The sequence below is a fragment of the Hyla sarda genome, chromosome 1 (assembly GCF_029499605.1).
Source record: "Hyla sarda isolate aHylSar1 chromosome 1, aHylSar1.hap1, whole genome shotgun sequence".
In the NCBI taxonomy this organism is placed as follows: domain Eukaryota; kingdom Metazoa; phylum Chordata; class Amphibia; order Anura; family Hylidae; genus Hyla; species Hyla sarda.
In genome coordinates this window covers 95,044,210-95,067,111 of record NC_079189.1, presented here as the reverse complement: position 1 = coordinate 95,067,111, position 22,902 = coordinate 95,044,210, and the positions used below count along the sequence as shown (strand labels likewise).

The window sequence follows — 22,902 nt, the reverse complement described above, 5'->3', positions numbered from 1 at the left end:
CTGAGAAAGGATTGACAGGCGGTAATGATGAAGGGGGGGGGGATGATGAAAAGATGATGATGATGAGGGTGATAATGACAGGGTGATGATGACAGGGTGATAATGACGGGGGTCTGGATGATGACAGGGGGGGGATGATGTATTTCCTATCCTAGGCTTATAGTCGAGTCAATAACTTTTCCTGGGTTTTTTCCTGGGCTTATATTCGGGACGGCTTATACTCGAGTATATATGGTATATTCTATAGTTATTTGCCTTATTTGGCATGTAGATATAACAGAGAAAGGGGAACCTATCCCTCCCCGGTATCATAAGATGATTCTGGATACCTTCGACATTCACTGTACATAATGTATGGGCACTGATTTCAATGTAGAATTGAGCCAATCCCTTCTTAAAGAGAAATACAACCTCTTTCCCATCAGAGGTACTAAAGTTATTACTGTAATTTTTTTTTTATAGAAAGCAATTGGGTTGAATATGTATGTTTGGACCCATTCAATGGCTGCCACTGATATGCATTTATATTAAAAAGAATATAAAGAAATATCTGAGCAGCCTAGTTATTTCGTCTTTGCATTTACTGCCAAATAAATGTTACAAGGTAATATTTTTCTCAGTGGGGAGTATATTAGGATCCTATACACTTATACTCGCCATCTCTTAATATAATGATAGGTTATAGCTGAACTATATTATCTTTTCCGTCAATTGCTAAACAGTTTATGAAGATCAATACGCTCTATTTTTTTCTCCAAAAAGTGCATTATGTCCAGTGCTTCCATTATGTACAGTAAAAACGTGCCTAATAGGTCTACTGTAGTGTCATTTTTACATGAAATTTCACATTATATCACCAAATCATTAGGTTCTCTCCAAGAGAGGCTGTCCCCTGATGTGATTTGCCATCTTCCCAGGGTTTTCTAAGGGAATTTGAGAAGACTGAGTAGCGCTAACTGAATTACACCTGTTCGGACTTACATTTCCTTTAACCACATAATTCGAATCATTCTTGATATCTCTTGCAAGGCCAAAGTCACAGATTTTTGTAATCCGACCATGAGTGAGGAGGATATTTCTTGCCGCAAGGTCTCGGTGAATGCACTGTTGAAAAATAAAAAAGGGAAAAACACATAAATTGTTATTTTACAATAACACCACATGAACAGTATAAAAAACTCAAACAGCTTTAATGGTGGGCACCATAAACCATCATGTGTACATAAAACTAAATATCAAAACGAAAGTAGTAAAACTTAGGGGATAATATTTTTTAGCGTGATATATGTTCTTTAAAGGGAAAGCTGTCAATCACTGATAGGCCCACCCAGTGGACTCTTAAAAGGGGTACTCCGGTGGAAAACTTATTTTTTTTTAAATCAAGTGGTGCTAGAAAGTTAAACAGATTTGTAAATTACTTCTAATAAACAATCTTAATCCTTCCAGTACTTATTAGCTGCTGAATACTACAGAGGAAATTCTTTTCTTTTGGAACACAGAGCTCTCTGCTGAATCTCAAGCACAGTGCTCTCTGCTGACACCTCTGTCCATTTTAAGAACTGTCCAGAGTAGAAGAAAATCCCCATAGCAAACATATGCTGCTCTGGACAGATCCTAAAATGGACAGAGATGTCAGCAGAGAGCACTGTGCTCGTGATGTCAGCAGAGAGCTCTGTGTTCCAAAAAGAAAAGAATTTCCTCTGTAGTATTCAGCAGCTAATAAGTACTGGAAGGATTAAGATTTTTTTTTATAGAAGTAATATACAACTCTGTTTAACTTTCTAGCACTAGTTGATTAAAAAAAAAAATTTTTTTAATTTTTTCCACCGGAGTACCCCTTTAAACCTAAAAGAACAGGGATTTAACTGAATAAACTACATGTTATAGTGGATCTTTTACCATGAAATTACATGTGTATCAGATCAGCTTCTACTGCTCTATAACATGCTGTCTAAAATTCTGCATGTTCAATGTGGCAGGTTCTAGGACACTAGAAATGGGGGCCCACTAGGAAATTTTCTAAACAAATTTCACATCTTAAACAAATAAAAAAAAAACAAGCTTTCAATGTCAATTAATGTAACAGAACAATATGGATACATTGGGATTTATTTACTAAGAGTGGAGTGTAGTTTTCTGTGTGGGTTTTGATTCCCGACAGGTATTTTCCCAAGGCATTTAGTAATGTTTCCCTACATTTTGCACTTTTCCTTACGTTTTGCTTTTTTTTGCTTTTTTTTTCTGTGGAAACCTTCGTAAATATGTTGGGATTTTTTGGGACCACGCCCCTTTCTTCCGTGGCCATGACCCCTTTTAGGGTTTTCCTTGCAAAATGGAGGGTTTTGGGGTTTTTTTTGGTCGCAAACTGTGTCGCATGAAATGTGCAACACAATTTGGGAGCAAAACCTGAAATAAAAAGAGTCGGGATCACGTTAGTAAATAAACCCCATTGTAGGTGTTCTAATAGTAGATTTAGCAGGACATTAAAGGGGTATTCCGGCTTTATACACCTTATCCCCTATCCAAAGGATGTATGAAGGGGTCCCGTGATCTTGGTGCAGCCCCCTCCATTCATGTCTATGGGAGGGGGCGTGACGGGCGTCACGCCCCCTCCCATAGACATGAATGGAGGGGAAGTGGCGTGATGTCACTAAGGGCGTGGCCGTGACATCACACCCCCATCTTGGAGACAGCACCCAGCACAGAATGCCGGGGCAGCACCAAGATCACAGGGGTCTCCAGGGACAGGACTCCTGCGATCATACATCTTATCCCCCATCCTTTGTATAGGGGATAAGATGTATAAAGCCAGAATACCCCTTTAATGTTTGTAAGCTGCTTTATCAGACCAATGACTTATTTTATCATTACTTCTGGGGATACACAATGGCCCTTATTTACTAAGAGTGTTGTGTCGGTTTCTTTGTGCGTTTTAATTCCCTACAATTTATTTTCCACGGTATTTACTAAGGTTTCCCTACATTTTCCCCTTTCCCTACACTTTGCTTTTTTTTTTTTTACACCTGCTCTGATCTGTAGGGTTTTCCTCAGCTAAAATGCACCACATTTTAGGTGGAAATGTCAGGAACACGCCCCTTTTCAGAAACCACGCCCCCTTTCCCCGGCGGCCATGCCCCTTTTTCGGGTTTTCTTAGCAAAATGGAGAGTTAGTCAGGGTTTTTACAATTTTGGTGCAAATTCTGGCGCAAAATCTGGCGCAGCCAGAATTTCTGACGCAATGCAACAGAATCTGGTGCACAACCCAACAAAACATGTCGGGTTTGCAATAGTAAATGAGGGCCAATGTCATGAAGTGAACCTTGCTCACGTACGCAGACCAGTAACTGTATCTTTGCATGTCTGTCAAGTACAATGTGTGTGAGCATCTGTGTATTAACTCACATTTTTAGACGCCAGGAAGTTCATGCCCTGTGCAACTTGATATGAAAAACTAATCAGATCTTCTGTATCTAAGGCTAAATCATCCTCTTCAGGCATTGCGATGGTGACATCCTGATCAACATAGGAACCTATTCAAGATAAACGGTTTAAAAATAGTCAGACAGAAAATTCAAACAAGCATATCATAAGTCTGAGCTGCTACCACTTTATCCTTCCCCGCTAGCAAACAAATGCCTGGCTAGAACAAAATAACATACCGTATATACTCGAGTATAAGCCGACCCGAATATAAGCCGAGGCCCCTAATTTCACCCCAAAAACCCAGGAAAATGTAATTGACGCAACTATAAGCCTAGGGTGGGAAATACATCATCCCCCCCTGTCATCATCCAGACCCCCGTAATCATCACCCTGTCATCCTCACCCTCGTCATCATCACCCCCCCCCTTCATCATCACCCCGTCATCATCACCCCCCCTTCATCATCACCCCATCATCCCCCCCCTTCATCATCACCCCCCCCCCTTCATCATCACCGCCTGTCAATCCCTCAGTGGTCTTCAAACTGCAGACCCCCAGATGTTGCAAAACTACAACTCCCAGCATGCTGGGAGTTGTGGTTTTGAAACATCTGGAGGTCCGCAGGTTGAAGACCACTGCCGGGCCTTCGTCATCATCCAGACCCCCCCCTTTAGTTTTCTACTCACCTCCCCTAGGTCGGAAGGAAGGGTGAGCTGGTCCAGGCCATCTATGCTGCAAGGACCGTCCGGTGGGGAGGGTTAGTTGTTCCGGGCTGTCCATCTTCACCGTGAGGCCCCTCTTCTCCGCTCCAGCCCCGGACTAGTGACGTTGCCTTGACGACGACGCACAGGGACATTCATGCGTACGTCACTAGTCCGGGGCCGGAGCGGAGAAGAGGGCCCCCCGGTGAAGATGGACAGCCCGGAACGACGAACCCTCCCCATCGGATGGTCCCTGCAGCATAGATGGCCCAGAACAGCTCACCCTTCCTTCCCACCAAGGGGAGGTGAGTAGAAAACTAAAGAAGGGGTCTGGATGATGACGAAGGCCGCAGTGGTCTTCAACCTGCGGACCTCAGATGTTTCAAAACTACAACTCCCAGCATGCCCGGACAGCCGATGGCTGTCCGGGCATGCTGGGAGTTGTAGTTTTGCCACATCTGGAGGTACGCAGGTTGAAGACTACTGAGAAGGGATTGACAGGTGGAGAGTTCACTCGAGTATAAGCCAAGGGGGGCGTTCACAGCACGAAAAATCGTGCTGAAAAACTAGGCTTATACTCGAGTATATACGGTATGTGAATCTTAAACAAAAAAGGAGTCTCGGTTTGAAGAAATACAGGTTTTCAGGGAAACTTCATTATATGAGCGTTCGCTTTGGTACAAATTGTATTTATCGTAAGTGACAACTATGTCATTGTCTACATAGTCACGACTGAAGGAATGACATTTTAGCCAATGAAAGGAACCCACCTGATTTTCTTTTGTCTGCCTTGGTTGGCACCACGTAAGACACTCCTGGCTTCATATCCATGTACTCACTCAATCCTTCACTGTAAAACAAGAGGAAGGATTGTTTTTGAAAAACATCCCCACTATTTACAGCTCCTCGAATGCAGGATTCAAGAACAAAGGAAAGGATATCAATGTTTAACTTGGCAGTAGAACAAGCATAACAACTCCTGACATCTATGTTCTGTAGGAATTGCAGCACAGGATGCGCGTATAATGACTGAAGAAGAGACCACTGGTGGCAACAAAACTTGTTGGACGCATACAAAAAGGAAATACTTATTTTATTCATGCAATTTTATTCCTGAAACCCCCTCCTGCACGCTTCAGCCATCTCCTTACAAGCCATATGCTGGTTTATTGACACAAAATAGATGCATCAGGTCCACCGCCATATCTTAAAGTGATTACATGTTAGGAGCAGACGTTATATCCATTACATTGTATGAAGAGGGAAAGACAGTGAGGGATGAACAATAGATCAGTCTCCAGGGAAATTTTAAGTCATTGAGGTTTACATGAAACAAGACCTTGCACAAATACTGTTTAGCGGTCAAGAAGGACACGGGGTAAGACTTCTGCTCTTGAAAGAGCTGATACATCTGTGAACCCTGCACAGGGATAAATACTGATACTTATTTTTATTTGGAGACACAGTAATTTAATGCTGTTATTTAAGCCCAATTTCCTTGTCTATATTAGCACATTTATTCACTGCGGTAAAATGAGTCATGTAATTCCTTATGTAAAAGTTTCTTAACCTTTAAAGGAGATATCCAGTGGTGAAAAACTTATTTCAGATCGCGGGGGTCCGACCGCTGGGGCCCCCCGCGATCTCCTGTACGGGGCCCCGGCTCGCTGGCCAGATAGCATGTGTTGACCACTGCACGAAGCGGCGGTGGACACGCCCCCTCAATACAACTCTATGGCAGAGCTGGAGATTGCCAAAGGCAGCGCTGCAGCTCTCCCATAGAGTTGTATTGAGGGGGTGTGTCAGCCGCCGCTTTGTACGGTGGTCACCACGCCCCCTTCCCGCGGGCTGTTGGGGCCCAGTACAGGAGATCGCGGGGGGCCCCAGCGGTCGGACCCCCCGCAATCTGAAACTTATCCTCTATCCTTAGGATAGGAGATAAGTTTTTCTCCACTGGATATCTCCTTTAAAGGGGTTATCCAGGAAAAAAACTTTTTTATATATCAACTGGCTCCAAGTTAAACAGATTTGTAAATTACTTCTATTAAAATTTTTTAATCCTTTCAGTACTTATGAGCTGCTAAAGTTGAATTGTTCTTTTCTGTCTAAGTGCTCTCTGATGACACGTGTCTCGGGAGCTGTCCAGAGTAGAAGCAAATTCCCATAGGAACTGCACAGAGTAGAAGAGGTTTGCTATGGGAATTTGCTTCTACTCTGGACAGCTCCCGAGACACGTGTCATCAGAGAGCACTTAGACAGAAAAAAACTACTGATAATTATTGGAAGGATTATGATTTTTTAATAGAAGTAATTTTCAAATCAGTTTTTTTTCTGGAGCCATTTGATCTAAAAAAAAAAGTTTTTTCCTGGAATACCCCTTTAAGGTTAATATTCGGGCGACCGCAATAGAACGGCTTGTTTTGTATATAACTACAATGGTCATCTAGAGCCGTGATCATCAGATGGTGGGCCTTCAGATGTTGTAAAACTACAACTCGCAGCATGTGCGGACAACCTTCAATAAGGTAGCCCATGTTGAAGGCTGTCCGAGAATGATGGTTGCTGCAGTTTTGCAACATCTGGAGGGCCACAGTTTTGAGACCACTGATCTAGAGGCATGATTTTTACAGAATGTTCTTTAATAATAGCAATAGGGTGTGTTCACACTACGGAATTTCCACACAAGGGCCCGGATTTATCAAACTCTGTGAGAGAAAAAATGGAGGGATTTTCCCACAGCAACCAATCACAGCTCAGCTTTCACTTTACCAGAGCTCGTTAGCTGAGCTGTGATTGGTCGCTGTAGGAAAATCCCTCCATTTTTTCTCTCACACAGTTTGATAAATCTGGGCCAATGTGAACGTTTACATTGCTGTTAATAGGTCTTCCGAGGACCTGTTCACACTGCGTAGGAAATTGATCAGCCGAAAGAATGAACATGTCCGAACTAAGTGCGGACTCCATGGGCTTCTGGTGGTCGCTGCCTGAGAGAATCTCCCAGTGAGCGGAGAATCCTCAGTGTGAACATATCCATAGAGTACCATACCTTTCTGCAGTCGAATGTTTGTGAATGATACAAAATGATGAAAAAAACAAAACAAAACAAAAAAACTTTCACTACTAAGGTTAAAAGTCATAATACTCACCAAACATGTTCTCTAGAGTTAAGGAGGTTCTTGTAAAGGGCACTTTCTGAAAGGTCATCAAACTTTTGGCAGATAAAGGAATCCCGTTTTCTCCGTAGATAATTTAGAAGATCTCCATAGCAACAATATTCAGTGATGACAAGAGTCGGACCTGGGAAATAAAAGTAAAGTACATTTAAAGATGTTATTTACAAGTATAAGCAGGAACACATCCCATTAAAAAAAAATGACATCACGCTGGAGTCACATGATCTGAACAATAGGTAGATGCGCCATGGTGTAGCCTCACTATGGGCTCATTCACATTGCGGTAATGCAAGTCAGTCGTAACGACGAGAGTTTAAAGGGGTATTTCAGGCCAAAACTTTTTTTTATATATCAACTGGCTCCGGAAAGTTAAACAGATTTGTAAATGACTTCTATTAAAAAATCTTAATCCTTCCAATAGTTATTAGCTTCTGAAGTTGAGTTGTTGTTTTCTGTCTAACTGCTCTCTGATGACTCATGTCCCGGGAGCTAAGCAGTTCCTGTGGGGATATTTTCCCATCATGCACAGCTCCCGGGACGTGATATCATCATTGAGCAGTTAGACAGAAAACTTCAGAAGCTAATAACTATTGGAAGGATTAAGATTTTTTGATAGAAGTAATTTACAAATCTGTTTAACTTTCCGGAGCCAGTTGATATATATAAGAAAAGGTTTTGCCTGGAATACCCCTTTAACAGAGGAAAAAAATAGCGCACGCACTGTTCTTTTTCTCCAGTAAACTACAAGATCCCCGGCCCTATTCAAGTCAATGGATCCATTGGTGGTGTCAGTCATGCTCTGACACGTTTTGGGGCTGATTGGCGCACATGATGGCTCCACGTATAAACCAATTCAGTCTTATTTTTATTTGTCACAGCATATTGCTCCACTCCAGTGGTCTCCAAACTGTGGACCTCCAGCTGTTGCAAAACTACAACTTCCAGCATGCCCGGACAGCCAACGGCTGTCCGGGCATGCTGGGAGTTGTAGTTTTGCAACAGCTGGAGGTATACAGTTTGGAGACCATTGCTCTCTTCAAAATATTACTATATTATTATAACTTATATTTCCTACTACATTTCCAATGCAAGCACGCATAGACATAGAAAACCATCACATACGAAAGGTGAACTCTGAAGATGACACATTCTCCTTAAGATCCTAAAGGGGTACACCGGTGGAAAACAATTCATTTTAAATCAACTGGTGCCAGGAAGTTAAACAGATTTGTAAATGACTTCTATTAAAAAGATCTTAATCCTTCCAGTACTTATCAGCTGCTATATGCTCCAGAGGAAGATCTTTTCTTTTTGCATTTCTTTTCTCTGACCACATTGCTCTCTGCTGACACCTCTGTCCGTGTCAGGAACTGTCCAGAGCAGGAGAAAATCCCCATAGCAAACTTCTCCTGCTCTGGACAGTTCCTGACATGGAGAGAGGTGTTAGCAGAGAGCACTGTGGTCAGACAGAAAAGAACTATACAACTTCCTCCGGAGAATACAGCAGCTGATAAGTACTGGAAGGATGACGTTTTTTTTATAGAAGTAATTTAAAAATCTGTATAACTTTCTGGCACCAGTTGATTTAAAATAAATTGTTCCCCCCCCCCCCCCGGAGTACCCCTTTAATATCAGATCCAAATATTACACAAAGGGAAAGGATAGTGCTGTTCTGTCTGCACTTGAGAAGGCTGAACAATCGCTACATGTTCAGCACTGGATTTCAGTAGCTTCTCCTTAGTAGTGAAATGACTAATTCCTAAAGAATGCAAATTATAGTGCGCACCAGAATGCAGCTGGAGAGCCACATAACATGTTTCTATTTGAAGAAGTGATCCACTTAAACAGGCTGCCAACGTTCTAAAAACAACCTGCCGGGTGACCGCACCAGATTATATAATGCCGCCGAATGCTCCTCCGGTTACCCAGATAACAACATTTACCCTTTTTTTTGGTAATTTTTATGCATAAAAGAATTCTTACCTACCGTATTTTTCGCCCTATAGGACGCACCGGCGTATAAGACGCACCCAATTTATAGGTGCAAAATCAAAAAAAATAAAGATTTTGAACCCAATAGTGGTCTTCAACCTGCGGACCTCCAGATGTTTCAAAACTACAACTCCCAGCATGCCCGGACAGCCGTTGGCTGTCCGGGCATGCTGGGAGTTGTAGTTTTGCAACATCTGGAGGTCCGCAGATTGAAGACCACTGCATAGGAGGTAATACTCACGTGTCCCCGCCGCTCCGGACCCATCACCGCTGCCCTGGATGTCGCTCCATTGCTGTCGCCGTGTCCCCGTCGCTCCGGAACGTCTCTGCTGCCGGCCGGGTATCCTCGCTCTCCGTCGCCGTCATCACGTCGTTACGCACGCCGACGCACGTACGTGACGACGTGATGACGAGGAAGGAGAGCACCGGCATACAGGGGATCCCTGAACGGAGAAGACACCGAGGAGGCAGGTAAGGTCCCTCCTGGTGTCCTGTAAGCACTAACCCGGCTATTCAGTCGGGCTGTTCGGGACCGCCACGGTGAAATCGCGGCGGTCCCGAACAGCCCGACTGAACATCCATGTTAGTGTCATTTTCCCTACAGACGCGGTGGTCAGCTTTGATCGCCGCGTCTGAAGGGTTAATACAGGGCATCACCGCAATCGGTTATGTCCTGTATTAGCCGCGGGTCCCGGCTGTTGAAGTCCTGGCTGTATGGGCTTTTACGAGACAACGACAAACGAGTAATATTTACGATAATGGTGAATGGGATGAGAAAAAACACCAGCTCAGACATGGTATTGTTTTCTGCCATTTTTCCCAAAGGAAAAAAAAAGTGATAAATGAATGAATGACAAGGAATGTGACTCTTAATCCTGACAGAATTTTTTTCTGACACATTAAGACGAAAAAAAAGGGGGAGCACTATCATTTTCAATGGGTGTCTGCACACGGGATCAACAAAATTGCGTGACATGACGGGTTAATACTTAAACAAACAATAGATTTTTTTTTAAAAGGGGCTTTTCCTATAATTAACTGTTATGACATGTCAATCCTCTACTTGTGACCCCACCTTACTGGAAAATGAGCAGATCCCGCAAACTATAAGTATATTTCGGGAAATAGACCCAATGTAATTACTAGCAGACTAGGTGGGATCATGAATAGTGAATAGGCCTGCTGCTGGTATGCTGAATTACAGGGGTACTCCGCTGCTCAGCGTTTGGAACAAACTGTTCCGAAGGCTGGAGCCAGCAGCTCATGACGTCATAGCCAAGCCCCCTCATGACGTCACGCTCCGCCCTGCCCCCTCAATGCAAATCTATGGGAGGGGGCGTGACAAATGCCACGCCCCCTCCCATAGACTTGCATTGAGGGGGTGGGGTGTGACATCATGAGGGGGTGGGACTATGAAGTCAAGAGCTCCCGGGGCCAGCTCCAGCGTTCGGAACAGTTTGTTCCAAATGCCGAGCAGCGGCGTACCCCTTTAAATGTTGGGCCAAAGCGGTAAGGTTTCTCCTTGAGGAGAGCATCATATCAAGGTGTAGAGACTTACATAGGCTATTAAAGGGGTACTCCGGTGGAAAACTTTTTTCTATTCAAATCAACTGGTGCCAGAAAGTTAAACAGATTTGTAAATTACTTCTATTAAAAAATCTTAATCCTTCCAGTACTTTTTAGGGTCTGTATACTACAGAGGAAATGGTTTTCTTTTTGGAACACAGAGCTCTCTGCTGACATCATGACCACGTATGCTGGAAGTTGTTGTTTTGCTGGAAGTTGTTGTTTTGCAACAGCTGGAGGCTCACTGGTTGGGAAACACTGCTCTCACAAAAAAACTAAATCAGAGAACTGAGTTTAACCCTCTCAGAAGACAAAGGGGTAGCTTTAAACCGTAAAAAAAAAAAAAAAAGATACATAAACTTCCATTGTTGCCCATAGCAACCGCAATGCAACTTTCATTTGAAATTCAAGTTGTGCTATGATTGGTTGCTATGGACAACAATTAAAGATTGTCTTTTAAAGGGGTACTCCACTCCCCGGAGTTCGGAACATTCGTAACGCTGGGTGCGGGCTTCGGGGGTCGCCACGCCCCGCCCCCTCAATGCAAGTCTATGGGAGGGGGTGTGACGGCAGTCACACCCCCTCCCATAGACTTGCATTGAGGGGGCGGGGGGTGAAGTCATGAGTGGTGGGATGTGACATCATGAGGAGGACGATGCGACCTCTGAAGCCCGCACCCAGCGTTCGGGACTAAATGTTCCGAATGCTGAGGAGTGAAGTAACCCTTTAAAAGGGTACTCCGCCCCTGGCATCTTATCCCCTATCCAAAGGATAGGGGATAAGATGTTAGATCGCCATGGTCCCCCTGCTGGGGACCCCCGGGGATCGCAGCTGGGCCCCCCGCCATCATTACTGCACAGAGTGAGTTCGCTCTGTGCGTAATGATGGGCGATACAGGGGCCGGAGCAGCGTGACGTCATGGCTCCGCCCCTCATGACATCACGGCCCGTCCCCTTAATGCAAGTCTATGGCAGGGGGCGTGATGACAGCCACGCCCCCTCCCATAGACTTGTATTGACGGGGCGGGCCGTGACATCATGAGGGGTGGGGCCATGACGTAACGATGCTCCAGCCCCTTTATTGCCCATCATTACGTGCAGAGCGATCTCGCTCTGCGCAGTAATGATAGCGGGGTGCTGCAGCGGCGATCTGACATCTTATCCCCTATCCTTTGGATAGGGGATAAGATGTCTAGGGGCGGAGTACCCCTTTAAAGAGTTTCACCAGAGCAGTGATACCGTCCAGTGGAACAAACACAATTGTCACACATTATCACAGGTTGTACTCTATGGAGACGGAGTGGGATGTCGGAGAGTTCTTCTGTGCGCCCAGGTACATGTTTACTTAGCACATAATCTGCCAGAGAGACAACAGATTAAAGCATATCGCTGCCTGGACTGCACTGAATAGATGATGTGTTTCGGTGTGATGAAGGATGAATGATGATGATGCATTTACTGTACTCCACATACAACGGCACAAGTCCATATTGTCCCTGGCTCCATAAAGGCTTAGTCACACATCGAGTCTTAAGCTGCACTCACAATTAAGCGATTATCATTAACCCCTTTAGGCAACCAGGTGGCCTCCGTTTAATAAGCATGCTCGAGTCACAGCCTGGTAACCCTTAAAAAAAATGATGCAACAACAAAGCACAACAGAATAATTTATAATATTTCCCCGTTGTAATCCCCGACAAGGATTTAGTGCGTGCTACTTCTGTAAGAACGAGCAGAACATTATGTTTGTGTCTCCTCAGTTGTTACCAAGTCCAGAGCTACGTCTTATGTTGATGTAATAAAAACGTAAATGATACATGCATTTCATCATGCTGGAAGCCGAGCGCAGAAACTGAATGCCACTTCGTGGCACTGTCATTGTTTTACATATAAAAAAATAAAAAAAAAGTAAATACAGTCATAAAGAAGCAAATGCCATTGCACACATCTCTTGACATAAGTAACAAAAAGATATAACCAATAAGGCTCAAGTTAAATAAAACTTAACTTTTACTTAAAATATATAATAAAATAAATCATACAAAACGTGATAAAATCAAGCACCATGATATATCAGTGAGATGGGAAGGGGTACAGGTGAATAACTACTCTACAAGGTCCTACCAAAAATACAGCCTCCTAATATTAAGTGTGGATAGGGGATATGGAAGTGATGATAACAACATAGTACTCAATAAAATGTATAGAACATTTAGCCAGTAAGCAGTGACAGGACTCCCGTGACACATGACACCATTGTACTTGCTAAAACAGAGGATGGTAATGTGCCACATGATCCCTCTGGGTACTGCAGACTAGCCGATATAGAAGATGGGGACATCTGTGGCATAACACACTTTAACCAAATGATGAACATCTTAGAACTTAGTAGTTACAAACCACTGATGGCACATCATGTCTTAAATCTAGATACTAGCCTATAAACTTTAGTTCAAGATATTTACCTCCCACAGTGCAGGCTCCTAGAAGATTTACTATGTTTTTGTGATGGCCTAGATAGCTCAAGACCTTCAGCTCAGACATTAGGGCTTCCCTCTCCGTTGCATGGGCGCTTGCTGCAAATAGAAGGGTTTTATTCAGTGTCAGGTATACAGTCTCACCGATTCTCGATAATAAATAAGCCAGAATAATACTTACGTTTCAGCATTTTAACAGCAACCGTGATTGCATTGTCTTCCTTCACTAAGCCGTATGCTGTAGCTTCAACCACTTTACCAAAAGCACCAGCACCCAGAATCTTCCCTATGAGGAGATAAAAGACAATTAATAAAATAATTGGAACAGATAGTTGATATTGTAGTTTAGGAACCAATCTGCATCCAAGACAGCATGGTACTTAGAAGAAAATATCTGATGGCTGCTATAGTCAACACCAATATTAATTTGTACTAGTTGATACACTAAGGCTGTGTTCACACACAGACACACGCAAAACAAAAAACACTGACTGTAAAATATGTAATAAAGGAAGTTTTTTTTAAATCTAATAATGTGTTATAATAAAGGGAATTTGTCATTAGAATATTGCCTATTGTTCAAATCAAGTTGTTATGTTCAACATATTTTTTTAAGAATTTTTGGCTATGAGATTTCTAATTTTACATTTTGCTTTGTACAGTATATTATATTATAATGCTAGCCATTAGGCCCAACATTAAGGTAAGACTTCCTGTTCTATGGAGCAGTGTTCTTCTTGTCAGACAGGAAAGTAAAAGATGACACCAGTGTATAGCCAACACAGCATTTAGCTAAAATAGCTAAAGCTCACAGCTCAGCCAACTCTTTTTGGAATTACTTCTTCCAAAGGTATGCCCAGTAGCCTTTCCCATTCATGTCAGTGGGACAGCTTCTGTCTATTGTTGCCTTTGTCTATGGGTCTTGCTGTAAGGCATTTCTCTAAGTGTTGGTATAAACAGCTCCGGCAAGATGGTTCCCCTAATACTAATGTATTAAAAAATAATCTGAAAATATAAACAGATACATTTTTTAGTATCTGATTCTAATCAGTACAAAAACAATTAAATAAATACATAAAAATATCTATATTCTATATCTATATCACATTATTTAAAAACACAGCCATAATTGCAATGATGGAATTACAGATATCTTAGTTTTGTACTGTACAGTATTGTAACAAATACAACAAGGAATTATACACTATTGTAATAAAATAATCCAATGCACTAACCAAAGCACAGCCTATCTCTAGGGAACTCCCACTTGTTGTCATAAGGAAGTTGTGTAGGATCAATATACACATAGTTATTTCCATTGATTTCTTCTACTACTTTCCACTGAATTTCATACTTTGGTTTCTGCGTAAGGAAAAAAAAACATAAGCTAAGTAAAACGAAAACAAATCAACAAAGAACATCAGAAAAAGGACAAGTGTCTGCCGTACCTGCAAGTATTTGTACATGAGGATCACCATGGAGACGCCCAATACAGCGGCTGCTACTATAAATCCGATTAGTAAGGGGGTAAACAGGGAATTTCCATCTTCAAAAGAAATAAAGAAAATAGAAAGGTTTCTTACCACATAAAGACAAAATAAATCATATCAATGTTGACTGTCGGTTGACATATTCATACTCATAGTATGCATGCCATATACAAAATCAGTGCATAGGTAAGGCTGCTTCTTGGAGGTAATGTTGTTCTATTATTATTATTTGATTGTTTTATATTTATTTAATTATATTTTTATATATAAGTGCGGAAATGGGTAGAATCCATGAGCCTTACTCATTTGGTTCCATTAAATAATGTACGTTTTCATTTACCTCGTACAGCAAAACTGAAAATAGACGTGATCCTCTCCACATCATTGTACGCGATGCAGTGTACGGTGCCGTTTTTCTCCTTTATAGAACTCACATCAATGATACTTTCTACAACCGTACGCCCAAGAGAGGAGTTTTCCATGCTCTGTTTTGTGTCAATTGGCATTATGATTGGAGAATCTACACACCTGCAATAACAAAGTCCCATTACACTTGTTTTTTTTATGAATCGTCAGCACTAAAAGCAAATGGAAACTACAGATATAGCTACAGGAATGTAGTAATAAAACAGAAATGCAGAAATGAAATCGAGTCGGCTATGTTGATATTGTTACATGAAGTGAGGCGTTTGCAAAGCAGATTATTGTGTCGCTCCCATAGGGTTGAATGACACATTAGCAATTGTGCTAATGTCTCAGTACAGTGCTTAAATAGATCCTATGTCAATAATGCATGGAAACATAGTCAGGAGCTGTCAATCAGAGCGCACGCACCACACCAAATAGTCTAAGATTTAAAGTGAACTTTTCCTTTATAAAAACTATTGACATGTCCAAGTTTTGGTCTGAATGTCAAGAAGATTTCAGGTTCATGTTAAAGGGAACCAATCATCAGATTTTACCCTATATAACGCTTGGCAAAGCGTTATATAGGGTAAAATCTTTATTTTCACCATTCCCAGGGGATGCTCCTGCCCCCAGGGATGGTGAAGATATGAAGTTATAAACTAGTCACCGCCGCCGCCGTAAGTAGTCCCCTGGGCGGGGAGCTCTTCTCACCTACTCCCGTTATTCGGCCGGCAGCGACGCCCCCTCCGCTTGATTGATGGGCAGCGTCATCGCTCTGCTTTGTCTGTTCAGTGAGCGGAATAATGACGCGGCCCATCAATCAAGCGGAGGGGCGTCGCTGCCTGCAGGAGAACGGGAATAGGTGAGTGGAGGTCCCGGCCCAGGGGACTACTTACGGCCGTGGCGGTGACTAGTTTATAACTTCATATCTTCACCATCCCTGGAGGCAGGAGCGTCCCCGGGAATGGTGAGGACAACAATTTTACCCTATATAACGCTTTACCAAGCATTATATAGGGTAAAATATGATGATTGGTTCCCTTTAAATTAGTGAGATTCTTATAAAAAAAATATATAGTGATATGTATCTATTAGTAAAGAGTTTTGCATAGTGTCTGTTACCTGGATTCGGATCCCGGACAGAATAACCAGTCAATGGACGGCACAGGGAATCCCGTTGCCACACACTGTAGCATATCATTACTAAGTCTTTCAACTATGAGGATTTCTGGTTTTGCTGCAGAAATACAAAAGAAACCAAAGACATTAATAGAAATTCTTGAATAGCACTTCACAATGTAACCAAGTAAACGTTTACACTTACTCTTCACTGATATGTTGAAGCTGAAGGATGTGTTGGCATCAGAATTCGAAGCATAAAATGTATAGATTCCTCTCTCATTCCCTTTGAGACGGATTAGATGTAGCTCACTAACATATCTATAAAGGGTAGAGCAGGACATTCAGTTATGGGTGATGGTTACGGACAGGTAGTCATTTACAGATATATAGTTAGATAAAACATAGCTTATAAATTGTATTATTTCCACCAACATTTTAATCTAACTCATACCATAAAGATTTGCAGTAGCTAAGAGTAAAGAAAACTGTCCCAAATATCTATGGCCTATGTAAAATGTCACTGTCACTGACAATTGTCCCTGTCATACCTATTGTTGCCTTCATCTCGGGACTGTACAAGATGGTCGGAGGTGTTGAGAACAGTCTCGTTCATAAAAGTCCAGAACTCTTCATATGGTCGAGGATACGCGTCAATATAGACCTGCAGTATAATGTTATCGCCGGCATTTACAGACAGGCCAAGCGTGGTGTTGTCCATCACAGTCAGACTGATGAATCCAGTTTCTGTTCACAGATATAATAATGGGAATAACATTACATTAAAAAAATAGTATAAGGATGTCAACAATAATAAATTTACAGGACGGTCACTTAGAGCAAGCATCATATGACACTAAATGGGAAAAAGTTATGAAATGGACAAAAGTGATGTGGATGAAACTGGGAACAAAGAAAACAATAGTGAACATGTACAAGAGGCACAGAAATGGATCAGAGCTCATACATTGTGATCGCTTTGTACAACTAACAATCCTTACAGCCTAGAGCAAAATTTTTTATTCTGATGTCTTGTACTTGAACCAGTTGGAATGTAACGACACTGAACAAGTGTAGAAGAGATGTGAGCTTAAAAAATGAGAGCTAGGAATAAGAATTAACAGCAATGAGAGTGTAATGGCGGGATCTTAAAGCAAAAAAAAAACAAAACATGGGTCTTTACAAAAAAATAAAAATAAAAACCAGGGCAGAGGAAAGTGCTAGTGAGATGTAGGTCAGCAAACCACATTTATTGTACATAGACAAAATGAATGGGAGTCTAACTGGGGGCCTGTCTACTATTGTAGTAAATAGAAGAAAAAAAAAACATATCACAGCTTCAGAGCTATCACGCTTTCTTATCACTTTTTAAGGATGCGTTCCTGCTGTGAGAAAACCACTGCAAGTTACCTCACTTGTATGGGCCTGCTGACAGTCTGCAATAGTGTCAGATTTGCAGACTGCAAACGGACCCGTTCAAATGAATGATAGTGTTACTCGCAGCAGGAAATCCGCCTCTAGTTACAAGTGTGTGAACGCACCCTTAAAGGAGTGGAACAAACTGTGGAACAAACTGTGTCGGTGTTTGGAGCTCGTGACGTCACACCCCCTCCCTATAGACTTGCATTGAGTGGGCGGGGCATGACGTCATGAGGGGGGTAGGGATATGACGTCACGAGCTCCCGGCGCCGGCTCCAGCGTTCGGAACAGTTTGTTCCAAAGGCTGAGCAGCGTAGTATAGGGGTATTCATGTGTTAGCCATTATGCACTACATACGCATCTTTTTCCATAACTTACATGGACTTCAGTGAAAAGAATAGTATGTATGCATGGCAATTTTGCTGTTACAAATCTATAACTTCCAGCATGTCCGGACAGCCAAATATCCAACACTGACTGTTTTCTGGAATGCACTATTCAAAAACCCAGTTTCAATTGTCAGACACTGTATCTAGAGCAAGCAGTATTTCCTAGCCTGAACCTAGACTGCCAGTGGAAAAGGACAGCTTGGTAACGTGATTTAGTGGTCCCACTTCTATCCTGTGCTGCTGTGACACCAAACTGTGACTTACCAAGAACATCTAATAAGAACGTCGCATTCTCAACGCCAAAACTGTTCCTGGCTTGACATGTGTATATTCCAGAATCATTGAGCTGAACCGCGCGGCTGCTTAGCGTGTTGTTGCGTTCAAACACTGTATCGGAGAGGTACTTGCTCTTTGTAGTGGTTGTCTGTAAAGAAATGACTAAATAAATGAGATCTCCATCTAATTTTCCCCTTATTACCATTCCTCATGTCAAACAGTCCCAAGTCAACCTGTTTATTATGTGGGTGGGGGGAACAGCAGATAAATGGATAACAATGCAAATTGTGAGCACTAGGACAGTTTATTCTGGTGACATCCTGATTAAAAATTCGCCTTTCCAACTTCATTAAAATATGCTAATGGTAGAAAGGCAGCCGCTCTATCTCTATGTGCAGACAAAAGAAACATAATGAAATGACAGATAGGAAATAGTGGATGATGTGCGAGGACTACGAGAAGAGAGGAAGGAAGGAAGGGGGCTCTAAGATTCCACAACTACAACTTCATTTCTTTTTTTCATGTCGAAGGAAAGAATGCTAATGCTTGGTGACAAAGTTCGGGGGTAATAGTGGAGCCTATGTAAACTATAAAGCCATGATGACAAATGAGGTCTCTCTCTATAAATAATATATCTACTATTGTCTACTATTGTGATATACTAAGGATTTCTTTCTCCATTTTGCTTCTTGCAAAGGACTGCAGGGAAGTTGCCCCCTACAGTTGTTTTTACACAACCATCATGTTTACACTGAGCTCCGACCCAGACAATGCCTTGACATCACAAACTTGGAGATAACTTCCTGTATTGTTCATCCTATGTGTCGAAAATAAATCCAGTCACCTGTGTATATAAGACGTTTTTAGTTGTATGCTGGAAAAGTATTGTCAGAAAAAAATCTTTGAGCGGAATGTATAGCCCATATTTTCTTATCCTGATCAGAACCAGATACTAAAACATGTTTTTTTCTTAATAGCTTTTTTTAATTTATTTTTTTTATTTCATTTTTGTACATTATTATGGGGGCAAGCATCTTGCCTGAGCTGTCTAATTTAGATGAATGGGAAACATTTCTGGACATGCTTAGTGACCTTTGAAAAGATCATTCTACAGGGAAGGGAAGGCTGAGCTCTAGAATTATCTAGCTGAGCTCTACTGCTATCTATTAAAACATACATATTAACAAGGAAAAATAAAAAGAATATTACCAAAAACTTTAAAAAATATGTTTAGCATAAAAAACTTCATTTACACAGTAGGTCCTTTTCTGACAACACATTTCTTGATCATACTTAGTGTGTATGCTCTGGATTTCATGTAAGGAAACCACAACATGCTGTCAGCCCTTATTCTTCTTTTAATCATTAGACTCTGCATGAAATCCAAAGAATAAAATGCACAGCCTAAAATTCGCAATAAAAAAACACTAAATACTAACTCCACAGCACAGAGTGCAGATTTTCTGCAAAGAAATGGTGTCTTATTATTATGTTTAAAAATTAGATACCTTTAAAATAATTAAGAAATTCCAGTAAAGTTTTACATGTCTTGGAGTCAAGTTGGAAAAATGTGAACAGGGAATGTGAAAGCAGCTAAAAAATCTACGTTTTCTTGCATGTTTTTGCATTTGTTTCTAGTGCTGTGCATACAGAAGTGTGTTTGTTACAAACTGTTATTCTAGACAGCTGACAACATACGTGAGCTGTGAACGTCTCACAGCGATACTAAAACCTCCAGACATCCCTGGCCCTCCCACTGTATTTGCACACAATGCGGTGGTGACCTCGGGGCAGAGTAAATTAGGTGAAGAGTGATAGTCTGCCGGGACAATGGAATGAAGATCTCACAGAATATTCAATTGTACAACCTCGCATGACCATCGTTGCTATGATGCTGTAAACGGAGATGTCCATAGCAACATGTTATATGGGTAGCATGCTTACTTGTTTTTCTTGAAGTGCCTGGGGCTAAGCAGCAAGAAAAAGTTCTCAAAACAAGCTGGATTAATACAGTGAAGGGCATATCAATGTTTCAGAGTGGACATAACACCTTGCAACCAGTTCATCTGTTCATGGGCCCTGGGGCAAGGAGCCGCTGCCTGTATGTTTTTTTTGGTGTCTACCATATAGCCAGGCAATTCACTTTCAGGGGTTGTCACATCCTTAATACTTATTACTTATCCATATGATCTCTGAAAATCCAACTACTGGGACTTCTGGCATTCTCATGAATGTGGCCATTCTTCTGGGGAAAGGAATAATCCTAAATTTCAATGCCCAATCCATTTGTTTTCAATAGCGATAATCCACAGCTAGGGTGAGTAGGGTGTCTGGATGAAGTTATTCCCCAATCCTACTGAGGACCCATGCACATTCTGAGGATAGAATAGTCGGTAAGCCCCCACACACTCTTATGTGTATAGGACCCTTAGGCTAAGCACAAAGTCTGGTTGGCTACTACAAAAACATCCAGTCATTCAGATGACTGGTCACAACCTTGATGTTCAGTCGGCAACCTCATAGACACATCAGCTATTGTTTAACATAAAAAGTGGGTATGCTTCTTACAATGAGCTATCTTGTCTATTTTAATCCAGTACGGACTAAAACAATTGTGTCAGCTGTAGTTAAAGGGGTACTCCACTGGAAAACATTTTCTTTTAAATCAACTGGTGCCAGAAAGTTAAACAGATTTGTCAATTACTTCTATTAAATAATAGTACTTATCAACTCCTGTATAGAGGAAGTTCTTTTCTTTTTGAATTTCCTTTCTGTCTGACCACAAGTGCTCTCTGCTAACACCTCTGTCCATGTCAGCAGAGAGCATTGTGGTCGAAAGAAAAAAAAAAATAACTTCCTATGTAGTATACAGCAACTGGTAAGTACTGGAAGGATTAAGATTTTTAAATAGAAATAATTTACAAGTCTGTTTAACTTTCTGGCACCAGTTGATAAAAAAATGTTTTCCAGTAGAGTATCCCTTTAAGAAACTTCAAACCCTACCTAATCCTGTGTAATAATTGTCATACAGCTAAAGAATATCTGACCAATAATTCAAAGGTTTCTATCCATACATGAGATAAATGTTGGCCAGACCTTTCGATTTGAGTGAACTACACTAAAAAAAGAATGAAGCACATTGGATTGAAAGTTAGTGAAAAATAAGAATGCTGGAATGGGTTTGTGGTATTTGGGGCCCTCTGTGCCCAAATTTGCAATATTTGGCAAAAATTTGCACATGATAAATTCACAACCACTGCAAAGTAAAAGGGCAAAAAAATGGAAAAAAAGTTGCACAAAAAGTTGGAAAACCATTTGAGCACTTTTTACACCCCAAAAGATGTGTAAAATGCTTGATAAATTCAACCCCTATATTGCCAGTGTAGGAGATCCTACTTTGCTCCAGAAAAAGGGGCAGCTTTGTAAACCGTGTACAGACCTTTATTTGCGCACAATCCCACCTTCCTCTGTTTTACGCTGACATATTTTCTCAGAGTTGCTGGCTCTAAGAAGACTTTTCAGCAATACACTCCAGGGCGCCTGCAACTAGATCTTCAGACTTGTGTTTATAGTGCATTGAGAATTCGAGACACCCACCAGCTGTCATCACAGAGCAATCCTTCCCTTCATTAAAGGAGCCTTTCAAATCACAAAAGCTTTTATGTGGCCAAAACAGCAAATTAATACGTAAGCGGCACAACCACGTTTTAATAATTCAGCATTGTTTGCAGGCCATTATATACAGATGTGTTTTCATTTTGCAGATACAGCATGGCATGTTTTTGAAAGACAAAGTGATTGATATCTTGAGGGAAATGTCCCATTCACCTCCCATATGATTTACCCTAAGACATTAGGAAGCGAAGCCTCTGCTTACCATGGTTGGTGCATCTATCCAGTTGACCTCCACAGTGTTAACATCCCTCACCACACAGGTCACCTCAAAGGCTTCCCCTGCCTTCACAACCAGCCTGGATTTTGTTAGTGAAACCAATGGTTTTCTTTTTTGAACTAAAGAAGAAAAAAGATACATAATGCAAATAATTCAATTTTGATTATCAAGTATGTAAAAAATCACTTTTTACAGAATAACCTATTTCTGAAATCTTTCTATAGATCAATGGTGTCTCCTATCTGGAAACAAACAAATAAGGCATGGTGATATCTAAATGACCTCTTCAAGTGGCCATGCACAGAAATAACCTAGAGCACATTTCTGATTTTCGACCATTAGCGTCAATCTTTGTTATGGAGTATCTGTGCCTAGAAAGAGACCTATCTTCATATGATTACTATGGGATGGGAGAGAGTAGGCTTTACTCCAGGGAAGAATCTAAGATCATTAGAAGCTGGGGTCACGTGTTAATGGATAAGATGATGCTACAGCTGAAGCAAAGCATCATGACTTCATTCTCCGAAATATAAGAAAAGTCATTTTGCAGGCGGCTTGGGAGGGACTTTTAGGAGGAT

At 41.5% G+C, this 22,902-nt stretch overlaps 1 protein-coding gene across 4 annotated transcripts in view; it reads right to left on the bottom strand.

Annotated features, from left to right (window-relative positions):
- Positions 1-22,902, bottom strand: part of KIT (KIT proto-oncogene, receptor tyrosine kinase) — a 116,387-nt gene that overhangs the window by 5,770 nt on the left and 87,715 nt on the right. For all 4 annotated transcript variants that reach the window (XM_056558179.1, XM_056558184.1, XM_056558192.1 and 1 more), the window contains 14 exons: positions 22,310-22,443; positions 18,421-18,580; positions 16,900-17,095; positions 16,554-16,669; positions 16,352-16,466; positions 15,162-15,349; positions 14,780-14,877; positions 14,567-14,693; positions 13,513-13,617; positions 13,320-13,430; positions 7,271-7,421; positions 4,895-4,974; positions 3,403-3,530; positions 982-1,104 (listed from right to left, as the gene is read on the bottom strand). In XM_056558179.1, coding sequence (XP_056414154.1) covers positions 982-1,104; positions 3,403-3,530; positions 4,895-4,974; positions 7,271-7,421; positions 13,320-13,430; positions 13,513-13,617; positions 14,567-14,693; positions 14,780-14,877; positions 15,162-15,349; positions 16,352-16,466; positions 16,554-16,669; positions 16,900-17,095; positions 18,421-18,580; positions 22,310-22,443 — 1,832 coding nt within the window. The remainder of the gene's footprint in view (positions 1-981; positions 1,105-3,402; positions 3,531-4,894; positions 4,975-7,270; positions 7,422-13,319; positions 13,431-13,512; positions 13,618-14,566; positions 14,694-14,779; positions 14,878-15,161; positions 15,350-16,351; positions 16,467-16,553; positions 16,670-16,899; positions 17,096-18,420; positions 18,581-22,309; positions 22,444-22,902) is intronic.